The sequence below is a fragment of the Anolis sagrei genome, chromosome 7 (genome assembly GCF_037176765.1).
Source record: "Anolis sagrei isolate rAnoSag1 chromosome 7, rAnoSag1.mat, whole genome shotgun sequence".
NCBI classification, from domain to species: Eukaryota; Metazoa; Chordata; class Lepidosauria; order Squamata; family Dactyloidae; genus Anolis; species Anolis sagrei.
In genome coordinates, this window is record NC_090027.1 from 24,415,108 (window position 1) to 24,437,751 (window position 22,644).

General features: G+C 43.7%; 1 protein-coding gene across 2 annotated transcripts; it reads right to left on the reverse strand.

Annotated features, from left to right (window-relative positions):
* Positions 1–2,698: 2,698 nt before the first annotated feature.
* Positions 2,699–22,617, reverse strand: POLM (DNA polymerase mu). 2 transcript variants are annotated; one of them, XM_060787429.2, is made up of 12 exons: positions 22,437–22,615; positions 19,447–19,669; positions 16,922–17,108; positions 15,333–15,431; positions 14,788–14,958; positions 12,844–12,915; positions 12,487–12,607; positions 9,394–9,526; positions 6,975–7,077; positions 4,562–4,855; positions 4,071–4,154; positions 2,699–3,871 (listed from the first exon to the last, which is right to left on the reverse strand). In XM_060787429.2, the coding sequence occupies exons 2-12, from the start codon at positions 19,629–19,631 to the stop codon at positions 3,785–3,787; spliced, it is 1,536 nt and encodes a 511-aa protein (XP_060643412.2). In that variant the 5' UTR covers positions 19,632–19,669; positions 22,437–22,615; the 3' UTR covers positions 2,699–3,784. The 2 variants fall into 2 exon arrangements, with proteins under 2 accessions (XP_060643412.2, XP_067326852.1); XM_067470751.1 differs by lacking the exon at positions 2,699–3,871 and having other exon boundaries at positions 3,881–4,154; positions 22,437–22,617.
* Positions 22,618–22,644: the final 27 nt, after the last annotated feature.

Genomic DNA, 22,644 nt, shown 5'->3' on the forward strand with positions numbered 1-22,644 from the left:
GTGGTGAAAATTTCAGAACTCTAACAAAACTTTCAAAATTTGGTTATTATTTTGTTATTGGCGATTTTTAGGATAGAACTCATTAGGAACTGCCGTTTATAACGAATTTTTGAAAGTTTTGTTAGAGTTCTGAAATTTTCACCACCAGAACTTTAGCAACAGTTTAAAAGCAAAGCACCAGTGCCTCCTAATTTTGTAAGTACTTTAGAACCATTTAGAACTATGGCCTACAAAATAAGACATCTCTTATTTTGTAAAGACTGCGGGTTTGGACCCCTTTCAATCAGGCTTTCGTTCAGGTCATGGAACAGAGACTGTCTTGGTAGCTATTACTGAAGAAATTCGTCGTCAGTTAGACTGAGGCAGATCAGCGCTATTGGTTCTCTTGGACTTCACAGCCGCATTTGACACCATGCTGATTCATCGATTGGCTATGTCTGTTGTACGAGGTTTAGCCCTGAAATGGTTCAATTCGTTTCTCTGGGACCGGAGACAGAGGGTGGAGTGGTTAGGCCAAAGCTCTGAGAGCTCCTGCCTTTGTTGTGGAGTTCCCCAGGGTGCTATCCTCTTGCCCCTGTTATTTGACATCTACGTCCGGCCACTTGCTGGGCTGGTGCGGAGCTTTGGCATAGAGTGCTACCAGTATGCAGATGATACCCAGCTACTCTTGCGTTTCGAACCTGGGACAACCACGATTCCTGATAACTTTAAGCTGTGTTTGGAAGCAGTGATGAGTTGGCTGCGAGTGAGCAGACTAAAAGCAAATCCTGCTAAAACTGAGATACTCTGGACTGGCCAGCCGCCAGAATTAATCCAGTCTCTGCCTGATTTCGATGGGGAAGCTCTGGTTCCGTCTGCCTTGGGGTTGTGTTGGACTCATCACTGACGATGGAGGCCCAGATCACTGCCATAAGTAAGCAGGCCTTTTTTCATCTTCGCCAGGCAAGGAAATTGGCATCCTACCTTTTGGTAGAAGCATTGGTAACGGTAATCCACTCGTCACCACGAGGTTGGACTATTGCAACGCCTTATATGCCGGCCTTCCGAAGTCAACAACCCAGAAGATTTAGATGGTCCAAAATGCAGCGGCCAGGCTGCTAGCGGGATCATCTATAACAGTGGTTCTCAACCTGGGGTCCCCAGATGTTTTTGGCCTTCAACTCCCAGAAATCCTAACAGCTGGTAAACTGGCTAGGATTTCTGGGAGTTGTAGGCCAAAAACATCTGGGGACCCCAGGTTGAGAACCACTGATCTACAAGATCCCATATTACACCGATTTTACAACAACTACATTGGCTACCAATAGAACATCGGATCTCTTACAAGATACTGATCCTGACATTTAGAGCTCAAAATGGCCAAGGACCTTTATATCTTAGGGACCGCCTCATTCCTTTTCTCAATCAGTGCTCACCTCGATCCACCCAGGAAAATCTCCTATACATACCACCAGGCCCGAGGGAGGTACACCTGGAAGCTACAAGGCGTAGAGCTTTTTCGATCTATGCTCCAATTCTGTGGAACTCATTGCCTCCATATGTTAGAGCAATGTCGGAGTTGCAACCTTTTGTAAAAGCGCGCAAGACTTGGCTGTTTAGTTGTGCATTTAAGTAAAGTGATCAGATCTAATTTGTCAAGTAGTCACCGTTGGATGTTTTTATGTTGAATGTTTTTATATTGTGAAATGCTATTTTAAATTGTAAGTTGCTCGGAGCACCTTGGTGGAGAGTGACTAATTAAGAAATAAAGTGAAGTGAAGTGAAGAAGACAGTTGAGAGTCAAGTGTCCATGGCAGCCGTTTCATCTATTGCAAGGAACCCTAGCAAGGTGAGTGGAGGATTGAGGGAGACTTCACGGTTTGCCAGGCCTCTTGCTTTGCCAAACACTACACTCTGCTGAGCCCACCTGCCTGCATTGACATCTGCTCCGGACCCGCTCAGTCGTTTGACTCTGGCTTCCGTGAGTCAAACCGAGGCCTGTGCTTCGAACCTGGTTCCTCCTCCTCCGCTGAGGACTATGCCCAGTCAGATCCAATCAGTGTCCTCTGCTCTCGCTCAGCAGGATCTTCGTACATATTTCATATTGGCTCCTGCCGCAACCCAAACCTCTGCTTCTTTGAAAATATTCCATTCGCTGAATCCCAAATAGATTATTTATGGGAACCCTAGCTCAACATAATGGGGTGGAAGCAATGAGTTTTCCGTCTCAGTGCCTTTGGCTGAGGCAGGAATGTTTTTACTTCCCATTCCTCCCAGCTGTGAAAGTTTCCTTGCAGGGTCAGATAGAGTTTAGCACCTTTCTGAGCAAGACAGAGCACTTCTTGGCAGGTGGGAGGGACAGGAAGTCAGGATAGCGGTTATACACAGGGCATTTCAATGCAAGGGCAAGCTGCAAAGCCACTGAGATAAAACATGTTTGCAGCAAACCAAAAAATATATTCCAGAGTAAAACTACTTCTGTGACTCATAGAATCATAGAGTTGGAAGAGACCTCATGGGCCATCCAGTCCAACCCCCTGCCAAGAAGCAGGAAAACTGCATTCAAAGCACCAAAGCATTAAACCAAGTTAGTTAGAATGCTATCAAACAACTCTATTTTCACAGAGTAATAAATACACCCAGTCTTTGGCAACTGACATGTCTTTAATGTAGATTGAGATTATTGTCATAGTTGGTCCTGAAAAGGTCAATTTGTATGTTTGGTTGGTTGCATACTGCAAGTCGCATGTGGTGTGATAGAATCAGCTGTCTACAGAGACATTGCCATGAGGTTGCCCAGATGTGTTACTATCCTGCGGGGAGGCTTTCCTCATGTCCCCTGATCAAGCAGGGAGCTTTGAAATAGTTGAACAGAAGGTCTCTGAAGCTTTAGGTGTTCTTACTGCCTATTACAGGGAAAACCAGCTGATTCCTAATCCATCTAAAATGCAGGCGTGTGCTTTTCACCTTAAGAATAGATAAGCATCCCGAGCTTTGAGGATTACCTGGGAAGGAATCCAACTGCGCCCGTACCTTGGGAAGCTAGACTTGGCCATGGTAGTCCATGCTCTGGTTACATCCTGTATAGACTACTGCAACACACTCTACGTGGGGTTGCCTTTGAAGACTGTTCGGAAGCTTCAAATGGTCCAAAACTAACAAAATGAAGTTCAACAGGGACAAATGCAAGATACTCCACTTAGGCAGAAAAAAACCAAATGCAAAGATACAGAATGGCGGACAAGGCCTGGCTCGACAGCAGTATGTGTGAAAAATACTTTTAGCATCATGCCAAGTTCTTAAAAATAACTTTGTGTTTTTAAATGCATGTTAACTGTACCCTCAACTTGCTTCTGACACAATAAATAAATATATAAATAAATCCATTCTCTTCCCGCCTTACCCCTTTGTCCTGGCTTACTTCAACATGTACAACAGCATCTGAAGCGGCTTCGCCATCATAGCAAAAAGGGAAGCCATCAGGCAGAAAAAAATCCAGACAGAAAACATAGAGAAGATATGCGGAAAAGGTGTTTTGTTTTTTTTGTTTGTTTGTTTTTTACTTCTGTAAGCAATGCAAACATCATTGAGGAATAGGTTGCACACCATAGCCTCTGTTTCAACCCACTTGTTTAGGAATCAGTGCAAAAAATTATTTAGTGACTGCAAGAAGTGAATCCAAGAAATTCACAAAGGGGTGCACACAATCCATGTTGGTACAAGGAAGCCACCGGTCTGATTTTTCCCCATTTGTTTGAAGTAGTGAATACAATGAATGCCAAGAAGTTTCTTTTCGAAGCAAGCATCAGGCATTTCTCTCTTCTGGAGGAATATATTCCAAATCCAAATGCTTGAAGATCTCTTCCTCAGAGGCCGCGGTCAAAAATGTTCTCTGAAAAAAGATGTTCAAAACCAAAGCAAAACTAGGAACACAAGTTACTTTCCCTGCAGCCCAACGTTCCTCATAAACTTCTGCATTAACAAGCAAACAAACAAAAGACATAACTTACACTTATGTATATCATTAACAAGAATCCAACTCCATACCATAGGCTTTCCCCTCCTGTCCTCCTCCCCCAGAAGCCACATACCTTTCCTTTGTCATAGAGAGCATGGCTGTTGAGGACCATCTTCTTCTCGTGCTTTGAGAAACGGCGGAGGTCTCGCTCAAAATTCTGGGAAAAGATGGATCTAACATGAGAGTCAAGCTCAAGCAATCATTGAAAGTTTCCGGTGAACCCGAGCATGTATGGAGAAGTCAGACCCAAGTTTCTATAAGATATTAACTGTCTTTTGGGGCTGTGGTGGCACAACGGGTTAAACTGTTCAGCAAAGGAGAAAAGGGATCCTCTCACCTCTGCAGGAGTCTACCGTATTCCATGCAGCCATGGACAAGTTTCCATAGAAACCACCAAATGCAGCATTGCCAAAACACGAAAGACCATGAAAGCCTTCGACAACACATGCTCAACAGAATTAGCAATAATAAACTTATATCTCTTTAGAAAGATTTAAATGGAAATATTTTGGTCATATCAAACCCAAAAGCCAACCCCAGAGAAGAAGAGTGAGCAAAACTCACCCGTGAGCCAGTCCAGCCAAGCAAAGCAAAGGGAAACTGACTGCATGGAGTCACAACAAAGTCCACCCTTACAGCTTTCCAGGAACCAGGTGTTCCAGAAACCTGTACTGCATTGTTCAGTCGCTGGGCTTCAGAAGCACTTCTAGGAATGCCTCCAGGGAAGCAGCCAAGGCGGAAAATGGAGAAGCATCGTTCAAAGTGATCCATGGCTGTTGTGCTGTCTCTGATCTCCTGAGCTTCATCTTCAAAGGATTGGAAAGAGCTTCTGTGGATGCTGTGATACAGCAAGAAGCCCTAGGATGAGAGCAGGGGCAGAAATGCTTAGAATACATCAGATGGTCACAGAGTTTTGAATGGCTGAAACATACCTCACATTTGCACTCAAAAACACTTTTCATTTATAATGTAGGCAGGAGTTAAGATTTCTGGTCCTGGCTCTTGTATAAGTCTCTGATCTGAGCACCCCTTGGTAAACTCAGAACAGAAACTCATGCAGAGCTGTAACAGGTAGCCTCCTCTAAGGGAACATTGATCAATGTTTCTCAACTTGGGGGGTTGGGATCCCTGGGGGGGGGGGGTTGCGAGAGGATTTCAGAGGGGTTGCCGAAGACCATCAGAAAAATATATTTCTGATTGTCTTAGGAACCCTTTTGGCACAAAAGGCTGAAGATCTCTCTGCCTATGCTTCTCTTCCTTTTTGGAAACAGATGGCAAATCCTCCTTCACTGTGATTGGCTGGTATAACAAAAGACGAGTGGCTGGAGACTTATTAATAGTATGTCTGGGCAGGATGGATCTTCTAAAAAAAAAAAAAAAGGAAAATCCCACCCCTGTGCCTCCAATATGATAGCGAGAAGATTATGGATACGTGTTATGGTGAAGTGAACACTGCTTGTCTTTAAACTTTCTTTTGCATTAAAGCTGCCACCAACCTAGGGTGTGTTAGGATTTTCATATATATATATATATATATATATATATATATATATATATATATGTGAACTTTTCCCACTCCAACACTGCTCTTATCCCTGGCTCCCAAACAACTGTTTGTTGAGAGGCTTTTCTGTAGTAACAGGGTGTTAAAAATGCTGGAACTATCACAAAGGCTTGACGATGGAATGATGTACAGTAGAGACTTTTGTTGAAAATTAAATAGAATAAGATTTATTTTTAAAACAGACAACTAACCACTCCTGAGAGGTACACAAAGTGTGACTTGTTACGGAAATACTTCAGTATGATTGGTTGCTTGAACAGTTCTCTTTACTTTGTTCCAGACAGAGCTAACCAAACAGAACTAACTGTTGGTATCAAAACCCTCGCTCTCTTTCAGAGAATAGTGATGAGTCTGACTAGCCTATCTAGGCCCCTGGCTTATTAACTAACTCTACCCTAGAGTTCTTCCTGTTAACAACCCAGCCTGGAGAGCCAATCTCTTGTGCTAACTCTCACAAGAGATCAGACTGCTGTCTGACCTTTTTCCTATCAGCTCACAGCACTGTCTAACACAGACATCTCTCTCCTAGCTCTCTCCCTGAAAACCCCGTTTCAAACTCCACACCTTCACACCCCAGCTCCCAGCTCTCAACTGAAGCTACATTCTTTCCCTCCTCCGACTTGGCTCCTCCCAACTGCTCTGAACAATCCTAGGAGTCTCCAAACTCCCCTCTTCCAACCATCCTCACTCAAGATGGCTGCCTCCCTGACATTCCCTCCCAAAATGGAGGCCTGCCTTACTGTTATCCAGGCTCCCTTTCCAGCCTACCAGGTAATATTCACCACAGCTGGCCTCTCAGCCAAGGAAAGGGCTATTTCTAAGGCACCAAGCCGGGGGGGGGGGGGGGGAAACAGACGTGCTCAGCGCAGGGCAGCTTATGTGTGGGCAAGGATGAGTGTGCAAGGCTGGAGAAAGGATCGTGCCAGTGAGTCCCTTCAAGACATGGGGGTTCTGTTATGGGAAGTTTGGCTCAATTCTATTGCTGGGGCAGTTTTGAATGGTTTTTGTTTGTAGATGAACTATAAATCCCAGCAACAACAACTCCCAAATGTCAAGGTCTATTTCCCCCAAACTCCACCAATGTTCACATTTGGGCAGATGGAGTATTTGTGCCAAATTTGGGTCCAGATCCATCACTGTTTGAGTTCACAGAGCTCTCTCGATGTAGGTGAAATACAACTCCAAAACTCAAGGTCAATGCCCACCTACAATCAAAGAGCATTCTGAACTCCACCAACGATGAATTGAACCATCCTTAACACACAGAACTCACATGACCAACATATTTCCAAAAATATGGAGATTCTGGTTTTCCCAAAAGGTTATGGTCTCTAAAATGCCATGCCTTTCCAAAATGAACATTCTTCTTCCCAACCTTCTTACATGTCAACTCAAATCCAGATCTTTTCCTACCTGCCTGTCCATCTGGCCAATGACTTTGCCCAACAGTCCAACCTCTTGGCCGTCCATGGGGTGCGTGAGGAGCAAGTCCACATCATGACCACTTTGCTTCCCCCTGTTGATGAAGGGAAGAGTAGGGTAATCCAAGGCCATTAACATACATACATACATACATACATACATACATACATACATAAAAGGGAAAGGTTTTCTTGTCATTAAGTCTTGTCGTGTCTGACTCTGGGGGTGTTGCTCATCTCCATTTCTAAGCTGAAGAGCTGGCATTGTTCATAGATGCCTCCAAGGTCACGTGCCCAGCAAGACTGCATGGAGTGCTGTTATCTTCCCACAGAAGCGGTACCTATTGATCTACTCACATTTGTATGTTTTCAAACTGCTAGGCTGGCAGAAGCTTGGGCTAACAGCAGGAGCTCACCCTGCTCCCCAGATCCAAACCACCAACTTTTCGGTCAGCAAGTTTAGGAGCTTAGCGGCTTAACCCGTTGTGCCACCGGGCTCTCTCTCTCTCTCTCTCTCTCTCTCTCTCTCTCTCTTTCTCTCTTTCTCTCTCTCTCTCTCTATATGATTATATAAGTAGAGTATAACATTACACATTCACATTACAGAATAAAAGAGTAAAGACAGAACTTTTTTCACATCTTTACTCTTAACATTCTGCTCTGACATGTATTCTTAGCCTTTCTATTGCCTACTACTTTATCTGTTTTCCCCCCTCCCTCTCACCCCTCCCTCTGAGAACAGTAGTGCCTTTATTTTAAATATGATTTTATTTGTTCAATCATAAAGATGGTTTGATTCAGTTTAATGTAATTTCCTCTCTTTTTACTAAGCTCTTTCCATATAGAGTCCAAGTTCTGCTTAAAACATCAGTTCGTATATTTAATTCTCTGGGTTGCTGTTAGTTTTTTGGGTTGTATGACCATGTTCTAGAAGCATTCTTCTGACGTTTCGCCTACATCTGTGGCAGGCATCCTCAGAGGTTGAGGAGTCAGTTGGAAACTAGGCAAGTGAGGTTTATATATCTGTGGAATGTCCAGGGTGGGAGAAAGAACTCTTGTATGCTTGAGGCAAGTGTGAATATTGCAATTGGCCAGTTTGATTAGCACTGAATAGCTTTGCAGCTCCAAAGCCTGGCTGCTTCCTGTCTGGTGGGAATCCTTTGTTGGGAGGTGTTAGCTGGCCTTGATTGTTTCCTGTTCTGGAATCCCCCTTTTTTCTGAATGTTGTTCTTCATTACTATCCTGATTTTAGAGTCTTTTAATACTGGTAGCCAGATTTTGTTCAGTATTAAACAAAGGATTTACAAGAACAAGGTTTCCATAACACAAAAATATTTCAACCTTCACCCTGGAGCTTCACACACGAGCTTTACACACGAGGCCTTCAACCTGGGGCTTCTCTCACAGAAGCTTCTCACACCGGGCCTTCATCATATTCAGACCTCTCATAGATTAAGGCCTATCTCACACAGAGGCTTCTCTTACAGACAGAGGCCTACCTCACACTGTGAGGAATTCTCACAGACTGAGACATTTCTCCCACTGAGGTATACCTCAGACTGGCAGCTACTAAGCTACAAGCACACCTACTTATATAGAACTACAGGTTTTGCTCAGTCATTGCATTCATTTAACTCTTTCAGTGCTTGACTCACATTTTTGTAATTAAAAATACCTAGTTAGTTTTTAATATTTCTGACAGAGTGCATATGCCCAGTGTTGAACACATCTCACCACTTTAAGACAGTGGATGTGGCTCTAAATGGGACATGCCGCATTGTCACGGGATGTCCAAGCCTTACACAATTGGAGAAATTACACTGCTTAGCCGGTATTGCACAACCTTACATCCATCAGGAAGTAACAGCCTGTAATGAAAGGACCAAGACAGTGACATCTCCAATCCATCCTTTGTTTGGATATCAGCCGCAAGCCAATGCCTTAAATCAAGAAGTAGCTTCCTAAGATCTGCAGAGATATTCGCAGGAATACCTTAGCAAGCGAGAGTCTAAAAGTGGCAGGTTAAAACTCAGAACCTTAATCAGTGGCTGATGAGAGACTCCCTCTTGGGCACACAGAAGACTGGGCAACTTGGAAGGCATTGAACAGACTGCCCTTTGGCATCACAAGGTGCAGAGCCAACCTTAAGAAATGGGGCAATAAAATGGACTTCACAACATGCGAGTGGGGAGAAGAGCAAACCACAGGCCACCTACTGCAATGCAGTCTGAGCCCTGCCACATGCACAATGGAGGACCTTCTTACAGCGGCACCAGAGGCATTCCAAATGGCTAGCTTCTGGTTAAAGAAAATTTAGTACAATGCCAAGCTTTTAACTTTGTGGTTTTTGTATGCATCATAACTGTATTCTCAATTTGCTTCTGACACAATAAATAAGTAAAAGGACTCACCTTCTAAAACCACCAGTCAGAGTCACAGAGGCACCAGGCAAGCACTGCTCTACCACTTCTCGCACCAACTGGCCAATGGTCTCCGCCTCTGAGAACGTCACTGGCGTACTGAGGTCCTCATAATAAAGTAGACCTGCCATGAAAAGTGGAACAAGTTGAGAGTTATTTCCACTTACCGTTCGAAATATTTTTAAAAATTCAAAAAATAAACCACGATTTTGCCATTTTATATAAGGGATGTCATTTTACTAGACTATTGTGTATAATGGGACTTGAGCAGTATGGATTTTGGGTATCCATGGAGGGTCCTGGGACCAAACTCCAACAGATACCAAAATCCCATTGTATTAATGCGTCTGTACAGCCAGTGATGGGAGAGGTTACCATGAATCATTTTGTCCATATGCTAAAGTAATTTCGCTGGCGTCAGGTCCTCTCCGCCTTGATTTGGGTGCATAATCCAGCAAGATTATAACTGGACATCCAATTGGTTGCCAAAATGTATGGTTAAGTAACTGGAGAAATAATCTATATAAATAAAAATGTAACGTTCATTTGTGGGATTAACAGAACCCCATCTGTGTTCATGTTTGAGCATATGGAATATTTGTGCCAAGTTTGGTCCTGATCCATCATTGTTTGAGTCCACAGTGCTATCTTGATGTAGGTGAACTACAAATCCAAAACTCAATTGGCCCACTGGTTAGTGGGCCAATTGACACCAAATTTGGACAGCATACACCTAACAACCCAATGTATGTCCTTCACTCAATTTTTTTTATTTTGTCATTTGGGAGTTGTAGTTGCTGGGATTTATATTTCACCTACAATCAAAGAGCATTCTGAACTCCACCAATTATGACATTGAACCAAATGTGGCATACAGGACTCCCATGACAACAGAAAACACTAGAAGGGTTTGGTGGGCATTGACCTTGAGTTTTTGATTTGTAGTTCACCTACATTGAGAGAGCACTGTGGACTCAAACAATGATGGATCTGGACCAAACTTGGCACAAATATTCCATATGCTAAAATATGAACACAGATGGGGTTTGGGGAAAATAGACCTTGGCATTTGGGATTTGTAGTTACTGGGATTTATAGTTCACCTACAATCAAAGAGCATTCTGAATCCCACAAATGACAGAATTGGGGCAAATTTCTCACACAGAACCCCCATGACCAACAGAAAATACTTAAGGCCATCCAGTCCAACTCTCTTCACCAGGGCAAGAAAATGTAATCAGAGCCCTCCTGACAAAGAGCCATCCAGCCATAGATATAGATAGATATGACTCTCTCTCACACACAGATATTGTAGTATAGATTTGAAAGGGACCCCTGAAGAAGGACAATGATATATTGCATATTCCAGAGCAGGCAAACCAGACACCCTCAACATAAACACTGACAAAGAAACAACAAGAAATACTGTTTACAATACAAGCGTAAAGAAATTACTTATATTAGAAGCCAACACTTTCTCATTACTTTATTTTCCAGATCACCAGGCTGGACCACAGCCACTCGTGGCAGAGGACGGCTAGTGATAAAATATTTTTATAGCTTTTGTTTTAATTGCATCCCTTTTCCCCTCACACAACTGTTTGGCATTCTAAAGTACTAGACTTTTTTGTTGGAAATAGCAACCTTATTCAAGTCTCCACTAGTTATTTGCTTACAGTATTATATATGTATGTATTGGTAGGCAAGACGGGCTCCAGACCATGTGAGTCCTGAACAAGAACTGGGCTTGTTCAGGACTCAAACTCCATTTTAGAAACAGTTCAGCTTAGAGACTTCAGTAGAAACAGATGTATGATTTTAGAAGTTAGTTGAAACAGACTATAGATACTCTATTAGACTCTCAAAACAAAGAGATAGTTTAGACTTTGGACTGTTAATTACAAGAATGATGCCCTGTGTTACCTAGACAGAAAAACTTCTAACAAGGTCATCCCTTTCTAAAGATCATCAAATTTCCAAAACATTCTGGAGATTTCCATTGTCCACATTTTTTAATAGCAGGGGTGGACTTCTGTCTACTTCCTGTTTTGTTTGCCATGTCTTTTGTTTGTTCTAAGAATGGAATGCTTCAAACACATCTTCTCATTTGGATAGGTTAATTGACTCTCCTGGAAGCTTGATTTTTGACCAGACAAAAGGGGCAGTGCAAGGGGTTTGGAGGAGATGGAACAGTCTTGGAACCCCATTACCTGTCCCATTCTCTCCTCTCCATGCCCTGTTAGCCTGCATTCTACCAGGACAAGGGGAAAAAAAGCAGGACCACCATAGGTTCTGACTCTATCAGACTTGGCTCCTCTATCCAGAGGCGGCCCTAGGTAATTTTCAACTGTAAGCAAACAGTATTTTGGCGCCACCCCAACTTTTTGCGCCCCCCCAACCAATCACTGATATATATTTTCTGTTCGTCGTGGGAGTTCTGTGTGCCATATTTGGTTCAATTCCATCATTGGTGGAGTTCAGAATGCTCTTTGATTGTAGGTGAACTATACATCCCAGTAACAACTTGCATATGTCAAGGTCAACTTTCCTTCAAGAGCACCTCACGAGCACCCCTGGGCAAAATCAAGTATACTGCAAATGCTTACTTTGCATAATGGGTTGAGCTGCCCCTGCCTCCATCCTATGCTTTGCACCAGTGGTCTACCAGTAACCGTCTGGCTGCAGAAGAGAGAAAGCTGGGAGGCAGGACTGCCCTCTTGGCTCAGCCAACAGATCAGCAAGGCTGGCCCCTCCTCTCTTTGAGCTGTTTCTATTTTAGGTGGTCGCGCTAAGAAGACTAACAATGTCCAGCTGCATTACAGCATTACAGCCATGTTTAAACCAGGTCATTACAGCAACCTTCCCTCACTAAGATCCTGCTTTTCCTCTCCCCTACAACCTGCCCCCCCCCTTTTCATGCCATGCCTTTTTTGTGTAAGAGTAGTCAGGTTCCAGAGGCCAAGACCTTCCTTTTGCCTATGTCTGCTTTAGTCACATTCAAGAGCTTCTGATAAGGGCTATTTTCTTATCTACTCAGCATTTGAACCCGCCCCTCATTGCTCTCCCTTGCAGATAATCACTGACCAGCCTGCTGCTCCTTGCTGAGCTTCGTGTGATGTGCCTGCAGGTCAGCCAGCGTCCTCAGCCCTTCCTGATACCACCGGCTGGCAGTCTTCACTCCAACGCCAAAGATCTTTGTGAAAAGCTGTGGGGCAAAAGCCAGTCATTATGACACCATCATTATCTGCCTGAGCTCACAGGGCGTCCCTTCCAGAGACTGGGCTGAACACTAAAGCAATCCTAGCAGCATTCCCTCGACGCTTCCTCTATAGGTATAACTCAGTTAATGAGGCTGATGTCTTCCTGGGCATTAGCTCCTGAACAGAAAAGCTGGTCTTTTGTTAATAAGCCCACTTGCCCAACAAGCTTTGCCATCCGCACCTTCATAGTTTGATATCTCTCAGATCGTCTGATCCTCTCCACCTCTGCAGACTCACCATCTTCCAAGACCTCCTGCTCGAGACAGAAAAAAACAATTGACATAGGCTGTGGAACTCTCTGCCCCAGAGTGTGGTGGAGGCTCCTTCTTTGGAAGCTTTTAAACAGAGGCTGGATGGTCATCTGTCAGGGTTGCTTTGAATGCAATATTCCTGCTTCTTGGCAGGGGGTTGGACTGGATGGCCCATGAGGTCTCTTCCAACTCTATGACTATGATTCTACAGCCCAAAAAACATCCTGATAGTGCTAACTTATCTATTGCCATTAGTGTTTGATACACAGCTAAAGCCCCCCCGAAAAAACCTGAACTAATCTCTGTTTATCTCCAAAGATGGAGGCTCCCCCTGAAGCAACAGTCAAACAGCTCTTGTAATAAATATAGGAGGGTGGACAAAAAGTAATGCCGCCATCACTCTTATTTTTCCCCCTACAGCTACTGGACTATCTCTGTATGATATGATAGAGGTAACCTTACTCTACTGATATAGTGTTTTCATTTTCCGATTGACTGATCAAAATTGTGAATCTGAAGCTAAAAGAAAGAGTCATCATTGAATTGAAGCAATGGTCCTTCGCCATCAACTCCACTGGACCAGGCACATTGTCTGAATGCCCGACCACCATCTTCCAAAGCAGTTGCTGTACTCCGAACTCAAGAATGGAAAAATAAATGTTGAAGGACAGGAAAAGAAATTGAAAGATGGGCTCAAAGCCAACTTTAAAAACTGTGGCATTGACACCAATAACTGGGAAGCCCTAGCCCTTGAGCACTCTAACTGAAGGTCAGCTGTGACCAGCAGTGGTGTAGAATTCGAACAGGCATGAATGGAGGGTGAAAGAGAGAAACATGCCAAGAGGAAGGCATGTCAAGCCAACCCCGACCGAGACCGCCTTCTACCTGGAAACCAATGCCCTCACTGCGGGGGAACATGCAGATCAAGAACAGGACCACAGTCACCTACGTACTCACTGCCAGGACACCGAACTTGGAGGACAAACTTACTCAGACAACGAGGGATCGCCTAAGTAAGTAAGTAAGTAAGTAATCTGCATGAGAAAAAAAGCCCAGTGTTTTTGCAAAGTGTTGAAGCAAAGAAGGAAGTATAAAGAACTTTACTTGTGTTATGGAAAGCTTGTTCTTGTAAATAATGCAACCATATTATTTTACTACAAAGAAAAGCCTCCTATGGAAGTGATAACATTGGTCCCTATGTTTTTGTTCTTTTTATCACTTTTGACTACTGGTGCTGGGCCATGCTGCTGATAATATGTTATTCTGTTATACATTTATGGAGAGGGTCTTTTGTTAATAAGCCCACTTGCCCAACAGAGGACAGTTCAGGCTATGATCTGTAGCAACTTCTGCTGTTATATGGACATTCATAACATTTTTATGACACAGGAGGCAAAACTTTTTGACCCACCCTCGTATGTGTGTGTTTGCGTGTATATCTGCTTAACTGTTTTTAATTTGCTTTAGGTGTTGTATTGTTGTGTTGTGTTTTGAGCCCTTGGCCTATGTAAGCCGCATCGAGTCCTTCTGGAGATGCTAGCGGGGTACAAATAAAGTTGTAATAATAATAATAATAATAATAATAATAATAATAATATCTCCCAAACGGAAACCCACTGGTTGGCCTTGGGAAGTCACATACCCCCAAAAAGCACCTGATAATACAGGCATGGGTATGGGTCAGGAGGCTGTGAGGAATTGTGGCACTTGAAGTCCAAACACCTCGAGAGCCAAAGTTTGCCCATGCATGACTCAGGGGGTGCATTACTCTGGGATGGACAAAGGGCAATAGATCTATTTTAAATTGGTTGCCAATGTGGAGGTTGGGAGAAGTTGCAGTGGATATGATCCCAAGTTGCCCATCCTTCTGTTACCTGGATGACTCTCCTTGAATGCTCTCCGATGCAGGGAAGAGAATTCAAATCCTGAATTTTTCTGACAGTCCAAGGTAAAGACTTGAGCATAGAGGCAGCCCTGGAAAAGGCCAGACAGCGCCCTTCGCTGCCCCAGAAGTGCGCTTCTTCTGCAAGGGTTTCCAGAGCTTCCTGAGAGAAGGAAAGAGATAAATATAAATCCTCAAAGGACGTTTTGATCAACCTAGGGTTGAACGCTCGTACGACAACCATGCCCACTTAACATTTGAACATCAGAAATATCACATCTGGGTACTCCCACCAGCAGTCTTTAGGAACACGTGGACTGTTTACGTTTTATGACCTCCAGAATCACCCAGAATCACCAAGATGATCATGAGCCATGATGGCTGAAAGAGTGTGGGAGATACAGTGTGCATTCCACAACAAAAAGCATCCTCCAGCCAGCATTGCCAAGCCTCTGGTCATCTGGTTCTTTGCCTCCCTTTACTCCATTGCCAACCTCAACCTACTTCACCCACTGAATCAGAGGTTAGACAAATTACTGTAAGCATTTGATGGTTGTGCTCCAGTGGAGTCCGGCGCTGGCAGGCATAGGTCGCCACCTGGCATTGGCCCTCGAGCTCCTTTGCATGGGCAGCCACCTGAGAAAGACAGAAAGGGGAACAGTTTTTCAAGAGCTATAGGCTGCTCTGTGTCTTACGCTCAAGAATCAGACAAAAATTGTTCTATAAACCTTACATATATCTATATATATATATAAATGCTCTGTGCATAATGAGTTCCTTAAAAACAAAAAAACCAATGAACGAAATCACACCAAATTTGGCAATAAAACATCTCTCAACACAAGGAGTGACCATCACTCAAAAATTATGATTTTGTCATTTGGGAATTGTAGTTGCTGGGATTTATAGTTTACCTACAATCAAAGAACATTCTGAACTCCACCAATTATGGCATTGAACCAAACATGGCATACAGGACTCCCATGACCAACAGAAAACACTAGAAGGGTTTGGTGGGCATTGACCTTGAGTTTGGGAGTTGTAGTTCCCCTACATCCAGAGAGCACTGTGGACTCAAACAATGATGGATCTGGACCAAACTTGGCACGAATACTCAACAAACCCAAATACGAACACAGATGGAGTTTGGGGAAAATAGACCTTGACATTTAGGAGTTGTAGTCACTGGGATTCACAGTTCACCTACAATCAAAGAGCATTCTGAACCCCACCAACGACAGAATTGGGGCAAACTTCCCATACAGAACCCCCATGACCAATAGAAAATACTTAAGGCCATCCAATCCAACTCCCTTCACCAGGGCAAGAAAACATAATCAAAGCCCTCCCGACAAAGAGCCACCCAGCCATAGATATAGATAGATAGATAGATAGATAGATAGATAGATAGATAGATAGATATTCACACACAGAGAGATATAGTATCATAGATTTGAAAGGGACCCCTAAAGAAGAACAATTATATGTCACATGTTCCAGAGTGGGCAAACCAGACACTCTCCACATCAACACTGACAAAGAAACAGCAAGATGTACTGTTTACCCACAAGCATAAAGAAATTATATATATCAGAAACCAACACTTTCTCATTACTTTATTTTCCAGATCAACAGACTGGGCCACAGCAACGTGTGGCAGGGGGCAGCTAGTTATTTATAATTACTGTTGTTTGTATTTTACTGTATTGAATTGTATGCATCAAATTTGTGCCGGTTGGAAGCCACCCTGAGTCCCCCCTAGGGGGTTGTGAAGGGCAGGGTAAAATTACCCTAAATAAATAAATAAATTACATTTTATATTATTATTATTATTATTATTATTATTATTATTATTATTATTTTATACATAACAAGAGTAGTACACATCAAACAAAATCAGTATGCTGGAGTTGGTATTTGATCACATGTCAGACACTTTCCAAGTGTCTAAGACCGTGTGATGCATCAGTGAACAATGCATATAGATCTGAGTAGGGTGGCGTTTTGCAGCTGACAGATTGTAATTTTGTCAGCAGGGATTGTTTTTAAGTGCAGGTCAAGGTCTTTAGACACTACAGCAAGTGTACCCATCTCTGCTTCAAGCACCTGACAGGCTCCTTTCTTACCTGCAGCCGGTGTCTGGGTTCGATTTCCACGGGCTGCCCCGTGCTCATGCTCTCTGTGAACCAGCTGAGATCTAGCAGCGCTATGCCATGTCCGACAGCATCCAGAAAAGGGCTCCCCTTCCGCTTCAACCACTCAATCACCTCGTTGCCCGAGTTGTTCTCCGACACAACATGGGTCACTCTCTCACTGGATGGCATCACCGTTTGTTCATTGAGGTGAAAGAGATCAAGAGAAAGACCGTTATGCAACTGCCCCTCCACGTTTGTGGTTTTGATTTTTGCAGATGTGAGCATTCATGGGTTTGATTATACATGTTCTCTCGAGCAATCTCTAGGATGGGCATGAGCAAACTTTGGCCCTCCAGGTGTTTTGGACTTCAACTTCCACAATTCCTAACAGCCACTAGGCTGTTAGGAATTGTGGAAGTTGAAGTCCAAAACACCTGGAGGGCCGAAGTTTGCCCATACCTTCCCTAGGATCTCTAGTATGACTCTTATAGTCAACTTCATTTCAGAAGTCTTATGTTTTATATACTGAATGTGTTTGAATTATGTTGAACTCTGACTCAAGCGGGTTGTTAATGTTGTTTTGCTGCTTTAGGCAATGGAGCAAAAAATACTATATACAAAAATGTAACCAAAAATGTTTCTATCAGAAGTCTTTCTTCCAATGGACCCAGAATAGGATATGTGGTTTTCTTCCTCCCACTTCCTCCTCATGACAACCTTGTGACAGTGACTGACCCAAATTTACTCAGAGAAATTACATTACACTCAGTTTCATTTCCCAAATCCAAGTCCTGCACTCTAATCACTTGACCACAAGTGCAGATGACAGAATGCCCACCATCAATCACCATGCTTGGTCTCGTGTATTCCACTGTGATTCAGTTCTTTATACTTCCTTCGTTGCTTCCATGCTGGGTTTTTTCCTCATGCAGATAAAACAGCTTCACTCTCACAGATCCTCCTCTCATACCAAAGTTACACAGGAGCTTCACACAGTAGCATTTTACACACAGTAGTCTTTATACTTGAGTACTCTAAACATGAGCTTCACACAGAGGTTTACTCACACTTCTCAGGACGACACTAGCTTGGGCCTACTGACACTAACAGGCTTCGGCCTACTCACTCTCCTCAGGATGACACTAGCTTTGGCCCACTGACTCTAACAGCCTTCGGCCTACTCACTCTCCTTGGGACGACACTAGCTTTGACCCACTGACTCTAACAGCCTTCGGCCTACTCACTCTGCTTAGCACGACACTAGCGTTGGCCCACTGACTCTAACAGGCTTCGGCCTACTCACTCTCCTTAGGATGACACTGGCTTTGGCCCACTGACACTAACAGGCTTCGGCCTACTCACTCTCCTGAGGACGACACTAGCTTTGGCCCACTGACTTTAACAGCCTTCGGCCTACTCACTCTCTCACTCTCCTGAGGACGACACTAGCTTTGGCCCACTGACTCTAACAGCCTTTGGCCTACTCACTTCCTGAAGACGACACTAGCTTTGGCCCACTGACTCTAACAGGTTTCAGCCTACTCACTCTCCTTAGGACGACACTAGATTTGGCCCACTGACTCTAACAGCCTTCTGCCTACTCACTCTCCTTAGGACGACACTAGCTTTGGCCCACTGACTCTAACAGGCTTCAGCCTACTCACTCTCCTTAGGACGACACTAGCTTTGGCCCACTGACAGTAACAGGCTTCAGCCTACTCACTCTCCTTAGGACGACACTAGCTTTGGCCCACTGACTCTAACAGGTTTCGGCCTACTCACTCTCCTTAGGACGACACTAGATTTGGCCCACTGACTCTAACAGCCTTCTGCCTACTCACTCTCCTTAGGACGACACTAGCTTTGGCCCACTGACACTAACAGCCTTCTGCCTACTCACTCTCCTTAGGACAACACTAGCTTTGGCCCACTGACACTAACAGGCTTCAGCCTACTCACTTTCCTTAGGACGACACTAGCTTTGGCCCACTGACTCTAACAGGCTTCAGCCTACTCACTCTCCTTAGGACGACACTAGCTTTAGCCCACTGACTCTAACAGCCTTCTGGCTGGAATCACTGGGTTGTTGTGAGTTTTCCGGACTGTATGGCCATGTTCCAGAAGCATTCTCTCCTGACATTTTGCCCACATCTATGGCAGACATCCTCAGAGATTGTGAAGTCTGTTGGAAACTAAGTAAATGAGGTTTATATATCTGTGGAATGTCCAGGATGGGGGAAAGAGGTCTGCTTGAGGTACGTGTGAATGTTGGAATGATCTGCAGTTTCAAGGCTTGGTTGGTTGCTGCCTGGAGGAATCCTCCTAACATTTGTTCTGACTTACACACAAATCCAATTTAAGAACAACCTACAGAACCTATCTTGTTCGTAACTTGCTGTCTGTACTACAATTCTCAAAATGCCCCAATCCCAGCATTCTGAGAGTGATAGACTCCAAAGGTATCGCCTCCGTCCTCTGCCTGATATCCGCCATGACCCGGCTGGGCTCTTGCTTACCTGCTGGCCTCCTCCACGCAGAAGCCCTTGCGTTGGGCCAAAGAGACAAGGAAAGCCTTACGGCTGAGGCCCATCTTCTTCTCTACCAGGCAGAGGACCACTCCAGGGAAACGCACACAATGCTGTAGGTTTGCTGGAAGGCTGGCGGGCGGCTGGCGTTTTTTCTTCACCGGAAGCTGGGCCATCTTTGGCTTCCCCGAATGAAATGCTTCTCCTTTTCCCTCTGCCAAAAAACACAGTAAAACAATGTCTTATTTATGACCCTCAGGGAGTTGTAGTTTTCCAAGGTCCTTAGCCTTCTCTGACAAGTGTTGGTGCCTCACCAAACTACAGCTCCGTACTCAGCCATGGAAGGCTAAAGACTTGGAAAACTACAACTCTCGGGACTCCACTAGTTTGGACAGTCCAATAATGTATACCACTTTAAATTTCTATTTATGTTCTTTCTTGATTTCTAACAATGTTTTATGTTCATACATTTGACTGTTGTTTCATTTTCTATTGTGTTTTTAACCTGTTGGAAAGAAGCTGCTTTGGGTCCCCATTGTGGGAGAAAATAGCATGTAAATAAAGATTTATTATTGTTATTATTTGATACACAACAAGATTAGTACACAACAAACAATATCACTATGCTGGCTTTTATATTCGATCATACATCGGAAACTTCCCAAGTGTCTTGTATTTTGAAATAGCCATATGACTGGTGAAATAAATAAATAATAACAATTATTATTATTATTATTATTATTATTAAGTGCAGACCAAGGTCTTTAGGCACTTCACCCAGTGTGCCGATCACCACTGGGACCACCTTGACTGACTTGTGCCTGACTCTTTGCATTTATTATTATTATTATTATTATTATTATTATTAAGTGCAGACCAAGGTCTTTAGGCACTTCACCCAGTGTGCCGATCACCACTGGGACCACCTTGACTGACTTGTGCCTGACTCTTTGCATCTATTATTATTATTATTATTATTATTATTATTTGATATACAACAAGATTGATACACAGCAAACAAAACCACTTTGTTTGCTTTTGTATTCGATCATACATCGGAAACTTCTCAAGTGTCTTGTATTTTGAAATAGCCATATGACTGGTCAAATAAATAAATATTATTATTATTAAGTACAGACCAAGGTCTTTCGGCACTTCATCCAATGTGCCAACCACCACTGGGACCACCTTGACTCAGGAACAGGGGCATTCCAGACAAGAAACAATCAGGGCCAACTAATCACTTCCCTACAAAGAATTCCCCTAGGCAGGAAGCAGCCAGTCCTTGAAAACTGCTAGGCCATTAAATGCTAGTCAAAGCGGCCAATTGCTACATTCAGGTCGTATTTCACCCCTGGGGGGGTTTTGTGAGGGGGCGTCAGACCATCAGAAAACATGGTATTTTCTGTGCATTGTCGAAGGCTTTCATGGCCGGAATCACTGGGTTGTTGTAGGTTTTTCCGGACTATATGGCCATGTTCTAGAGGCATTTTCTCCTGAATACTCTTTGATTGTAGGTGAACTATAAATCCTACAACTCTCAAAGGTCAAGGTCTATTTTCCCCAAACTCCACCAGTGTTCACATGTCAGCATAGTGAGTACTTGTGCTAAGTTTGGTCTAGTTTGGTCCACCCTACAACTCCAAAACTCAAGGTCAATGCCCACCAAACCCTTCTAGCATTTTCTGTTGGTCGTGGGAGTTCTGTGTGCCACATTTGCTTCACTTCCATCCTTGGTAGAGTTCAGGATGCTGTTTGATTGTAGGTGAACTATAAATCCCAGTAACGACAACTCTGAAAGGTCAAGGTCTATTTTCCCCAAACTCCACCAGTGTTCACATTTGGGCATAATGAGTACTTATGCTAAGTTTGGTCCGGATCCACCATAGTTTGAGTCAAACAGTGATTTCTGGATGTAGGTGAACTACAACTCCAAAACTCATGGTCACCAAACCCTTCTAGCATTTTCTGTTGGTCATGGGAGTTCTGTGTGCCAAGTTTAGTTCAATTCCATCCTTGGTAGAGTTCAGGATGCTCTTTGTTTGTAGGTGAACTATAAATCCCAGTAACTACAACTCTCAAAGGTCAAGATCTATTTCCCCCAAACTCCACCAGTGTTCACATGCCGGCATAATGAGTACTTGTGCTAAGTTTGGTCCAGATCCACCATAGTTTGAGTCAAACAGTGATTTCTGGATGTAGGTGAACTACAACTCCAAAAGTCAAGGCCAATGCCCACCAAACCCTTCTAGCATTTTCTGTTGGTCTCGGGAGTTGTGTGTGCCACATTTGGTTCACTTCCATCCTTGGTAGAGTTCAGGATGCTCTTTGATTGTAGGTGAACTATAAATCCCAGTAATGACAACTCTGAAAGGTCAAGGTCTATTTTCCCCAAACTCCACCAGTGTTCACATTTGGGTATGACTACTTGTGCTAACCATAGTTTGAGTCAAGAGTGTAGCTGGATGTAGGTGAACTACAACTCCAAAACTCAAGGTCAATGTTCACCAAACCCTTCTACCATTTTCTGTTGGTCATGGGAGTTCTGTGTGCCAAGTTTGGTTCAATTCCATCATTGGTAGAGTTCAGGATGCTCTTTAATTGTAGGTGAACTATAAATCCCAGTAACTACAACTCTCAAAGGTCAAGGTCTATTTTCCCCAAACTCCACCAGTGTTCACATTTGGGCATATCAGGTATTTGTGCCCAGTTTGGTCCAGTGAATGAAAATACATCCTGCATGTCATATATTTACATTATACTTCATAACAATAGCAAAATCACAGTTATGAAGTAGCAATGAAAATAATGTTATGGTTGGGGGTCACCAAAACATGAGGAACTATTTTAAGGGGTCATGGCATTCGGAAGGTTGAGAACCACTGGTGTAGAAGCACCCTAAAAAACTTCATTTGCATTCCAGGTCACTTGCAAAACCTGCCTTCCCATCCTGAGAATAGAATCCAGTTTCCGGAACTTACCAGCAACAGCCTTCCACCGGTCTTAGGAACTGGCCTCTGCCTGGTCCCGCCCCTTATGTAGATGAAGTGCGATGAGGGGCGGGGCTTCTGTGCTGAGGCTCCTCCCCTTCTGGGGTCCCTCTCCCCTCCAGCAGAAATGAAAGTGAAGCCTGTGTTTTGCAACTTTTGCAAAGTGAGGTTGGGGGAAGGAGGGAGGGGGGGATGTAGG

What these genes read in the sequence shown, in the direction of transcription:
- POLM (XM_067470751.1), bottom strand. Translation starts at nt 19,631, where the DNA reads ATGGCCCAGCTTCCGGTGAAGAAAAAACGCCAGCCGCCCGCCAGCCTT. An exon ending in CAGCAAGGAGCAGCAGGCTG is followed by an intron (nt 9,527 to 12,486) that starts GTCAGTGATTAT and finishes TTTTCATGGCAG; the next exon opens with GTCTACTTTATTATGAGGAC. An exon ending in TTGGCCAGATGGACAGGCAG is followed by an intron (nt 4,856 to 6,974) that starts GTAGGAAAAGAT and finishes CTCTCATCCTAG; the next exon opens with GGCTTCTTGCTGTATCACAG.